General features: G+C 35.3%; 1 protein-coding gene across 1 annotated transcript in view; it reads right to left on the bottom strand.

The window, feature by feature from the left end:
• Nucleotides 1–1028: 1028 nt before the first annotated feature.
• The window catches only part of LOC108719687 (potassium voltage-gated channel subfamily H member 8), a 182800-nt gene continuing 172120 nt past the window's right edge, over nucleotides 1029–11708 (bottom strand). The window contains exons 14-17 of the mRNA XM_041567523.1: nucleotides 10471–10817; nucleotides 8275–8381; nucleotides 4682–4761; nucleotides 1029–2543 (exon numbers count right to left, since the gene is read on the bottom strand). Of these exons, the coding sequence (XP_041423457.1) occupies nucleotides 1824–2543; nucleotides 4682–4761; nucleotides 8275–8381; nucleotides 10471–10817 (1254 nt within the window). The 3' untranslated portion in view covers nucleotides 1029–1823. The remainder of the gene's footprint in view (nucleotides 2544–4681; nucleotides 4762–8274; nucleotides 8382–10470; nucleotides 10818–11708) is intronic.

Genomic DNA, 11708 nt, shown 5'->3' with positions numbered 1-11708 from the left:
ACTAAAAGAGGATTGTTGTTTTTTTCTCTATTTTTATTTGTTTATCTGTTTATGCACTCATTGGTTACTGATAGTGATGAGCAATTTTTTTCATCAGGCATGGATTCATGCCATCTGCAAATTTTTTCATGAAACCGTGACAAAAATTTGTCACAAAAGATTTTGCTGCCACAAATATGTTGGCAAGAAAAAAATTAACATAAGAAAAAAAATCCATTGATTTTAATTCATTTGGAGTTAGAATAAATCGGCAAGTAAAAAAGTTACCACAAGAAAAACGCCCTTTGACTTTTATGCATTTGGGGGAAAAGATTTTTGTCTCAAAAAAACATTGTTGACGATTGACCTCAATGAGTTTTTAGATTTTATTGCCGATTAGCCTATTTTTTTTCACGATTTTTTTGGCAAAGCCAAATGGAACAGATTTGCTCATCACTGGTTACTGAATCTTGGTGTGTTTATATAAATTTGGTATATAAGAGTGCCAGGTCTTCCTCCCTTTCCCTCATTTAGACTTGATACATGTTCTGTCTGTAGTTAAGCTTTAATTTAGAATTTAACTCTACAAATGTAGCATTAATAAAAAAAATTATTTGTGCTTCATTGACTCCTATTTTATTATTGTCATTTATGCATCTTTGGTTAAAATGATCAATATAATTTGATTTATTTTTTTACAAAATTGTGAAACGAAGCACCTGGGCAGACTTTCTATAAACTACAGTATCTGTAAGAATCTCACTGATTTGTTGACAGAATTTCTTAACTGGGATTTGCTGAACACCATAACCGAATCTAAAAAAATGTGTTGAAAATGGATGCTTGATTTCTTTGGTCCCAGATTAAAGTAAGTCTATGGACAATGTTTAACAAAGATTTGCATTTGTAACAGTCTTACATCCTCTATAATACATAGCCTGGCATAATATAAAGAAAAAAAGGCAGTATTGCTTCATTTGTGATAAAAAAGAGGAAAATAGATTGGCTGGTGAAAAACTGGCTGGTGAAAAACAATTTGTATATTAAAAAAATCCATGTAATCTTTTATTACTATAATATGACATTCCATGTTTTTGGTATTTGATTTATGTTTTATTTTACCTATTGCATACATTCATTCAACCTGCATGCAGTGGGGACTATAATTTTAATTACATATACATTTGCTTGATAAATGTTTAATTTAATATGCATAAGAATTGTGCATTTCTCTTGAAAACTGCAAGCTCTTACCAAAAAAAGACATTGAGTTATAAATATTTTAAATACATATTTCATACCAAGTATATAAAAATAGCATTTGTTTGATAAATAAATTAGGAGGTTTCATTAAAATGACAAATAACGTGCAACAACTAACCACCATCTACCAACTCTATTTGGTTGATTGTCTAGGAGATGACATGCAGCGATAATTGTCCTTATGTCTTCTCTGAACTGACAAATAGACCAGCAGGAGTCACCTGAAGCAAGCATTGCCAGCATTATTGTTTTCAGATAACAATCAGGCACTCGGAAAAAAACTGTTGCTTTTAAATACAATAACTCCCTATGACTTATGATTGTGTGTACTTTTATGTGACTCCCGGCAGTTATGACCCTTAGGGTCTTCAGTCTACAACAAAAGTCTGGCACACGGACCAATAGCTTACATACGTAATATACCCACCATGCTTCTAGATATACAGTAAGATGTTTCTGTAATTATTCTTTTTCCAGTTTAAATACATCTTTATCCCCTCGGCCAGCTTTTAACGGCTATTGCCCATTCATGCAATTATAGACAACAACTTCCTGCTTCTGCCAGACAATCTAAGAAATTATCATTTTACATTTATGGCTTTGTCATCTTTAAAATCTATTGTACTTGTCACAATCTCATGGGAATATTCTTCTCCAGAAAGTCTTGAAATGCCTGTTGTGCTCTCTAAGTCCCATGACCCGGGCAAATTTTCCAAGCTAAGTGAACTAATTGCACCTTGCTTGAAGCCTTCTTCAGATCTACTAGGCAGAACAAGATGTAACGAATTCTCAGATGATGAACCAATAGATGGAGAAAGAGTTGCTGAAATAGACTGAAGGGGAGTTAATGTAGTGTCTGAATGTGGTGATGTAGACTTTAAAAATGGGAAGTGGTCTGCTTGAATAACTTGATAGTGTGATGGAGAATATCCAAGGTTGGACGTGTAATAATATTCACCATCTAAAGTATTTTGAATATTTGATCCATTTTTTTGTGGGCTGCTTCCTACTGATGAAGGATCCATATTCCAAAGATCGGACACAACAGTACCTTGACAAAGCTGTGTTGGTGTGCCAACCAATGTCTCTGCTGGCATGCAAGCTTGATTGGTTGTCCATGTCATTCTACTTTGTAATTGTTCCATTGGGGACCCTATAGTAGTTCTGATTGCATCTAAAACCGTGCCATAAGTTGAATAATATCCAACTGGTCTTTGTACTGCCAATAAATTCTCTAATATATTCATAACACTCTTCATATCCTTACCCAGCTGTGAAACCTTTTGTGTTAATGAACTGACCTAGAGTAAAAAAAACATAAAACATAAAATTAAACATAAAACTTAATGAAACAAAAGTATAAATTAGGTGTGGCATGGTACAAATAATGGTGTAAGACGTAGTGGTTAATGGCAACATACCTAAAATCTCATGTAAAGGAGAGTTAATTTATTCTGAATTTACTAAGCTTAGCATACTTCATGCATGATAGATCTCTTGTGATTTTCAATATCTTACTATAATCACACTCTTTCAGGTCCAGCCTATCCTCCGTTAGGTAGATGTCTGATCCTGACATCCTGATTAGTAGTATTTATCAAGGGTCAACTTTCGAGTTAATAGGAGTTTCTAAAAACACCCATGAACTCCCATAAACTCAAACTTTTTAATAACAGGTGAATAGGATCGAGCTGCAAATTCAAATCAAATTCGATTAAAAATTTTTCAACAAAAACATTTTTTAAAAATAATTTAAAAAAATTCTAATAATTCTACTCTTATAAAGGCCACACTTGTCCCATCCTGTCTGTCGAACTACCATCCTGTCTCACTTCTACCGTTTGCCTCTAAACTCCTAGAACGTATTGTGTCTCCCATGTTAATCTGTTCGACCCTCTGCGATCTGGTTTCCAGCCTGCACACTCTACTGAGACTGCTTTGTGCAGACTTACAAATGATCTTCCGTTGCTGAGGCCAAAGGTAATTTCTCGATCTTTATACTCCTTGACCTATAATCTGATTTTGATGCAATTGACCACTGTCTTCTGATGCAAATTCTGTATTTGCTTGGTATCTGTAACCAGGCTGCATCTTGGCTCTTTTCTTACCTGACTTAACTGTTCATTTACTGTCTGTTATGTTAATGAAAACTAATCTCCAGTTCCTCTTAATGTAGGGGTGCCGCAAAGCTCTGTACTAGGTCCATTGTTGTTCTCCCAGTACACACTGTCTTTGGACAATCTCATCTGCTCATTTGGCTTTAATTATCATCTGTATGCTGATCATACCAAAATATATTTATCCACCCCTTCATTAACATCTGAAACTGAAGCAAAAATCTCTCACTGCCTCCTAGAAATCTCCAGTTGGATGAACCAGCACCACTTCAACTGAAACTCAACAAAAAATGAATTAATTGTCTTTCCTCCTAAGCCTGGTCCAACTCCCACACTCACTATTGATGGCATGCTTATTAACCCTGTCAACTCAGCACACTTTGATATTTGACTCCTCTCTCACTTTCTCATATTAACACCAGTGTCAAGTTCTGTCACATTTTCTTATGCAATATTGCCAAAATCCATCCCTTTCTTTTACCTGCTACAGCCAAGATGCTCATGCATTCTCTTATCCATTCCCAACTGGATTACTGTAACCTTCTACTAACTGGCCTCCCTAACTCACATCTCTCCCCTCTACAATCTGTATTTAATACTGTCAGAATTCTCCTCCTCTCATCCAAAAGGGTACAGACCCCTCCCCTGCTTAAGTCCTTATCATGGCTCCCCCCCACTGCTAATGCTGTGTCCTGCATCAAACCCTTCTGTCTTGCTGCTCCTTACATTTGGAATGCCATTCCTGAATTTCTCTGGAGAGAATCCTCCTTTAAAACCTTCAGAACTAAACCAAATAACTACGTCTTGGAGTAATTGCACAACACCTGAACTGGGAACTGCCTCTTATATGGCAGTATCACCCACTGTAACCTACAGCACTTAATATCCCCAATATAATTTGGTTGTAACAGATTCTTTTCAGCTTCACATTCTTTTTTTTTCAGGGAGCTTTGGTTTAAATCACCAGCTTTAAAATAGGTACTGGAAACCATATATTTGGCAACACATGCATGTATACATATACATACTCATATCCACATATTTTTTTAAAAGAATAATCATAAATACTGGGTTCCACTCCTACCTCCACAGTGGCCACTCTTGTTTTTCAAAAATACAGAGAAACCTCATATACTTTAGTTGTACCCCCACATTACACTCCTGATAAACATAACATAATGTTATAGAATTGCAATTTTCGCATTTAGCGTTGTGTCTCTCTCTCTATCAAAATGCATTAATTGTTTAAACATTTTAGAATATCTCCTATGGAATGTGTCTTGGAAACATAATTATCAAATATTACAAACTTAACACTTTACCTCGTGGTTTAATCGGCTTATCTGTTGTTTTGTTTCCTCTGCAGTAATAAAAAGTATTGCTGGATTAAAGTCAGAAACCTCTGTAAAAGAATAAACCAAAAGTTGAAAACAACTTTCCAGCCAAAATATATCAGAAAAAGTTACTCTGTTTACAATTTTTTTTTTTCATACAAGAAGAAAATATGTTATTTTTCATGAAGAAGCTGTGTGGTACTGAATCATTTTGGCTCTACCTACTTTACCAAACCTGATTGCATCACAATCTTGAAACTGCTGGTTAAATTGTCTTAAACCAAGCAACCGTACAGCACCATGAATTAGATTACTTTATTTTAAGAAATTGGAAATGACTGATTTGTATGCTCCTTAATGACCTATCAAGAATGCACATTTGTTACTGCTTTATCCCCATATCCCATAGCTCATAAAAGCAAATAAAACATTTGCTTTTAAACAGCTGACCAGTAAATGCAACCTGCTGATTGGTTGCTATGAATTTCCTGTCTTTTATTACATAACTCCGTTAGTGTTCTACGAAAAAGAATACTGAAGAAAATAAATTGTTGTAATCTTCTTGACTATATCTCTTCTAGATTCAGGGTTATAGATATGGATTAGGACCTGATTTATTAACATTCAAATTCAAGTTTTTACCGCAATTGAAATTCGCACTAAAACCCACAAATTCGAATTAGGGTTTTCCGAAACTTGTTTCCCTTCCCCAGCTACAGCATGTTCTCTTTTTTAGATAAATAAAAACAATTAATTATGCAGAGGTTTCTCAGTGGCTGCTAATTTGTTTGACTTTGCACTTTAGGATCAGGAAAAAGAATGGCTTTGGCTTTTCTTTCAAAGTTTCCCCTGTTTAGATTAATATTTAGGTTTAGGTTAAGAAAACCTAATATATATATATATATATATATATATATATATATATATATATATATATATATATATATATATATATATATATATATATATATATATATATATATATTACCCAAAATCACAGCACTCACGACAATGCGGATATTCTTGCCTGGGTGCGTGACACCAGTACACATACGATCCTCCAATGAAGAAGCCACACTCACAGGTCTTGTCCAAATGTATAAACTGTTTATTTAAGAAACTAACGTTTCGGCTGCATCTCAGCCTTTGTCAAAGTTACAAATTGCAATAGAAACCTCCCTTAAATACCAGGAAGATGGCACAGGATCCCTGGTTCCCTCCCAGAGCGCCATCTTCCTGGTATTTAAGGGAGGTTTCTATTGCAATTTGTAACTTTGACAAAGGCTGAGATGCAGCCGAAACGTTAGTTTTTTAAATAAACAGTTTATACATTTGGACAAGACCTGTCAGTGCGGCTTCTTTGTTGGAGGATTATATATATATATATATATATATATATATATGATATATCCTAAGTCACTAATAGGCGAAGGTAGCCTAACCAGCTTCTACCTACCTACAGAGGGCTAATTAAGATGTGTAAACAACATGGTTTTGTCGATTGTCCTTTTTTTTTGCATTATACATACTTCTACTAATTAGATCAAAGTATTAATACCAGAATTTTTCAAATTAATATAAAAAGAAAATGGACGAAAGTAAGCTTAAGACCATGGGGGCTATGTAATAAAAGGCACTTGCCCAGGAGCAGAAACCCATAGCAACCAATCAGCAGGTAGCATTTACTGGTCGCATCTTATTGGTTGCTTATGGGTTACTGCTTCTGGGCAAACTTAGTGCCTTTTATTACATAAAGGAACATACAGTATGTGGCTGACTGCGAGTGCTAGCTGTACCATTTAATTATTGAGTGCCTAAATATCCTTGTCAATGAAACATGCAGCAGATATGAATAGAGTCTTTCCTAGCAGTGGTGGGTGCCCCTTCTGTTGGTGATTGTAAGCCAAACACAACTGACCAGCTCTATTTACCTACTATCTATCTACTGTATGTATTGTCAGCAACATTATTTCAAAGGGATTCTGTTATGATTTGTATAGTTTTTATTTATAATTTACACTGGTTACACTGCAAATAATGCATTCTACCATATACAATTTAATTCCTGAACCAACAAAAGTATTTTTTTACTTGTAATAATGGTGTGTAGGCAGTCATATCAGGTCATTTTGCCTGGTAATGTGCTTTCAAAAAGAGCCAGCACTTCATTGTGGAACTGCTTTTCAGACAAGCTATTGTTTCTCCTTCTCAATGTAACTGAAAGAGTCACAGTGGGACTTGGATTTTTACTTTTGAGTGCTGTGCTTATATCTATCAGGAAACTGTTATCTTGTGTCAAGAACCTATTATCTGGTTACCTTCCCATTATTCTGTTGATAGACTACTGGGGGAGGTGTAACCACTCCAACTTTCAACACAGCTCTAAAGATTGACTGAACTTTATTAGAGACTTTATAAATCACATGACTGGGGGTTCCTGGAAAACTGACAACATGTCTAGCTCCATGTCAGATTTCAAAATTAAAATATATATAAATATATACTCAAAATATTTGAGTGCAGAAGTCTGCTGGACCAGCACTATTAATTGATGCAATTTTTTGAATAGGCCAAAATTCGATTCGAATTGAAAAAACTTTGAATATTCGACTATTCGAAAATCAAAGTCTTTCGCCACCTTAAACCTGCCGAATTGCTATGTAAGTTTATGGGGACCTCCTAGAACCTATTTCTATTTTTAGAAGTAAAAGTTGTTGTTTTTTTAAAATCATTCGATTGATCGATTAAATTGAATGATTCGAACGATTTCTACAGTCGATCGAACTATTTAAATTCAAAAACAGCTAAATTGACTCAAAAAAAAAACTTTGACTATCGAATTTCTTCAATTCGATGGTCAAATTTAGAAGTTTTACCACTTCGAAATTTGACCCTAAGCAAATGTGCCTCTGAGTGAAGGCACATTTGAGTAACGTAGTCACATGGAAAAGTGTTTTATTTTTAGTGTCCAGGGCCTCTATTTACAAAATTGTTATTGGAAAATGTTCATTGCAGTTATATTGTCCAATATTGGGGTTGGGGAAATTAATCATAGAAGTGCATACTAAGGGGCACATTTACCTAGGGTCGAATATCGAGGGTTAACTAACCCTCGATATTCGACCGTCGAAGTTAAATCCTCAAAGTCGAAGGATTTAGCGCTATTCCTACAATCGAACGATCAAAGGAATAATCGTTCGATCAAACAATTCTAATCCATCGAGCTAAGGATATTCCTTCGATCAGGAATTGTTAGGAAGCCTATGGGGACCTTCCCCATAGGCTAACATTGGCCTCGGTAGGTTTTAGGTGGCGAACTCGGGGGTCGAAGAGTTTTTTAAAAAGACAGTCATTGACTATCGAATGATCGAATAGTCGAATGATTTTTAGTTTGAATCGTTCGATTCGAAGTCGAAGGTCATAGTCGATGGTCGAAGTAGCCATCTTTGACCATTCGAAATTCAAACTATTTTTCCTCTATTCCTTCACTCGAGCTAAGTGAATGGGCCCCAAACTGTACAGACCCCCTTGTGTGTGTATGTATTGTTACCCAAGTGAATAACATTTATATAGAACAATACCTCTTATAGGTTGGCCTAATCGAGCTTCTTGTCTTAGCCGATAAGCTTCAAAATCAAAAGCTTGACTTTCATCATTACTCTTATGATCTTCAATTCCATCCACAACTCTGCCAACAGAAATAAACAGGCAATTATGCATTATTAACTTATTTTCTATTTATTCTACCTAAAGTTAGAAAACACCATATTCATATGCTTGCATTATTTTAAACTTCTTATAAAAACCTTTGTTAATAAAAGCAGTAGAGTAACAAATACTATTCATCTCTCTTATCTCACTGGAATTATCTTTATTAACACTGCATTACATTAATTATTGTTAACACACCATCCAGAAAGCTCTGAATTACAGGAAGGCCATCTCCCGTAGGCTCCATTTTAATCAAATAATCTAACTTTTAAAAAAAGATTTCCTTTTCCCACAGTAAAACCGTACCTTGTACTTGATCCAACTGAACATACTATTAATTCTTATTGGAGGCAAAACTTGGATTAATTTATGTTTAAATGATTTTTTAGCAGAATTAAAGTATAGAGTGTATTTTTTTTAGTTGTAATATTGGTGTGTAGGCACATCTCAGATCATTTTGCCTGGTCATGTGCTTTCAGAAAGAGCCAGCACTTAAGGATGGAACTGCTTTCTTGCAGGCTGTTGTTTCTCATACTCAATGTAACTGAATGTGACACAGTGGGACTTGGCTTTTACTATTGAGGGTTGTTCTTAATCTACCAGATGCGTTTTGAAAAAAAAAAAAATTTCCCATGACAGTATCCCTTTAAACACGTCAGCCTCCTCCATACAGGATACATTTAGGAGACTGGACTAATCATGGATTTGTGGGAAAAATTTTACCGCAACAAAAAGTTGCAAAGACATTGTTGCAAAAAAGTCGCCAGAAGAAAAAATGAGAAAAGATTGTTGACGCCCATTGGCACAATTTTTTTTGCAGTTTCGTGTATTGTTTGGCAAAGGGAAATGGGATTTCCCCTTTTAAGCAAAGAATGCTAGCAGGTGCTTTTAACTAACAGTAAATACCAAAAGACAGCTTTGTTTACATTTCATTGACAAAAAAACAAAATTAGCAGAAGACTTTTTCCTCAAAATTTTTTCCTCAATATTTTTTTAGGGAATTATTACATTTTATTGTGACAGCATATTCTAGTTAGCTGTGCCTAATTATGAATGAAAGAAATGACTAATTACAACAGTATTGGAATCTTTTGCGAGTATGTAAGTCTTTATGAGCGGTACCTCTAATTATCTTACAGCTCCAGGCAACATCATAGCACACAGCTGAATATATAAACTGTAATGCGGTACATAATGATTCCAAAACACTAAATGCTGTTTGCCTTATGTACTGTGACAGTTTTGTTCTCTTTGCTAACTGCATTTCAGCTTTAGATGATGTTTTCAGCTAGCCTTTTATTTGTGAAAGTTGTCAGTCATAGGAAACTGGCACCATTTTTGTGTAATTGCCGTAGGCACAGTAACCAGGTCACAATCTCTGTTTCTAATGTACCAAGACACAGATAGGATCTTAACAGATGAGACAGCACTATTATTAGAAGCAATTCATCTTGTGCCTATTACCAATAAAAAAATAACAACCTGGCAATCCCCAAAACAAAGCTTAATTCTGTATGTGAATAATGGGCAGGTGAATTAATTGTTGCAGGGGGAACATGGCCAAAATAACCTAGCATTATAAGGCAACTCCATTACTATAGCCACAGAAATGTCAGATGAAAGTTAGATGGAGAGATAAAGAAATGGAATTTCAGAGAAGAAAAAAAAATATTCATTTTTAAAGCAGCAAATATAAATTAAAGGGATGTAGATAAAAACAGGAGACACTCAGGAACAGATGGAGCAAAAAAAAAAAAAGAAAAAAAAAAGAAATATAAAAGAGTGTAGTGTTTTGAAAATTAATAGAAGGTACATTATTCAATTGGTCCACTCAAGTTTAAGTAAGGCCAAATAAAATTGTTTGCAGTTTCCAATAGCTAGTGGAAATGTGTAGCCCTTTAAATATGTACAGTACCAATGTGTAATAATAAATAGTTAGGTTTTAAGGTAATAAGATTTTGAACAACTGCAGTCATGGTTTCTCAGGAGTGTTGATTGCCTTTCCCTAAATTACTGTACCAGAAACATTGATTCACATTTTCACAGAACAAGAACACTAAAATCACCTGGGACTTAAATCTGGAGGGCCAAGGCTTGTGACAGTTGGCAGGTTAAGCATTAAGTTCTTCTCTTGCTTTCTGCTGTTAAGGTCAAGTTCGTTTTCCTGCCATGCCTTTGTTGAACTTGGATTGCATGTTCTTAATGGGGACTTAAATGGAACTGTTCCTGGGTAGGATTTTAAATTAATCCCTAGAGAACTATTATTGGTGGCAGATTTCTTGTACTTTGCGGTTGTATTCCGAGTATGAATTGGAGAGGGGGATGAAGGCTCTTCCTCTCCAGTGTCTTCGTCTTCATCTTCCACAATTGATGATAGTCTATTACTAATGCTGCCATTGCCCCGGAGATCTGTCTGAAAGGAAAAAAATATGAAAAGTATAGAATGGTAAATTCAGCTCAACTGAATTATGTTGCAATTTGATTTTAAACATTATAAGCATATAAAAACCATGTTAATTTACTGTGAATGATATACCTCTTTATTAGTGATTAATATATATGCTATATGTTTATTGCCCCAGGAGCATCACACATTTCATAATGAAGGACAGCAGTATAGTTAAAGGGATCCTGTCATCAGAAAACATTTTTTTTTTTTCCAAAATGCATCAGTTAATAGTGCTACTCCAGCAGAATTCTGCACTGAAATCCATTTCTCAAAAGAGCAAACAGATTTTTTTATATTCAGTTTTGAAATCTGACATGGGGCTAGACATTTATCAATTTCCCAGTTGCCACTGGTCATGTGACTTGTGCCTGCACTTTAAGAGAGAAATGCTTTCTGGCAGGCTGCTGTTTTTCCTTCTCAATGTAACTGAATGTGTCTCAGTGGGACATGGGTTTTTACTATTGAGTGTTTTTCTTAGATCTACCAGGCAGCTGTTATCTTGTGTTAGGGAGCTGCTATCTGGTTACCTTCCCATTGTTCTTTTGTTTGGCTGCTGGGGGGGAAAGGGAGGGGGTTATATCACTCCAACTTGCAGTACAGCAGTGAAGAGTGATTAAAATTTATCAGAGCACAAGTCAGATGACTTGGGGCAGCTGGGAAATTGACAATATGGGGCCCATTTACTTAGCTTGAGTGAAGGAATAGAAGAAAAAATACTTTGAATTTCGAATGGTCGAATTTGGCTACTTCGACCATCGAATAGGCTACCTCGACCTTCGACTACGAATCCAACGATTCAAAGTAAAAATCGTTAGACTATTCGACCATTCGATAGTCGAAGTACTGTCTCTTTAA

Source organism: Xenopus laevis, chromosome 6S (genome assembly GCF_017654675.1).
Source record: "Xenopus laevis strain J_2021 chromosome 6S, Xenopus_laevis_v10.1, whole genome shotgun sequence".
NCBI lineage: Eukaryota > Metazoa > Chordata > Amphibia > Anura > Pipidae > Xenopus > Xenopus laevis.
Note: the sequence above shows the minus strand (reverse complement) of the source record. Positions and strands in the feature narration are given on the sequence as shown.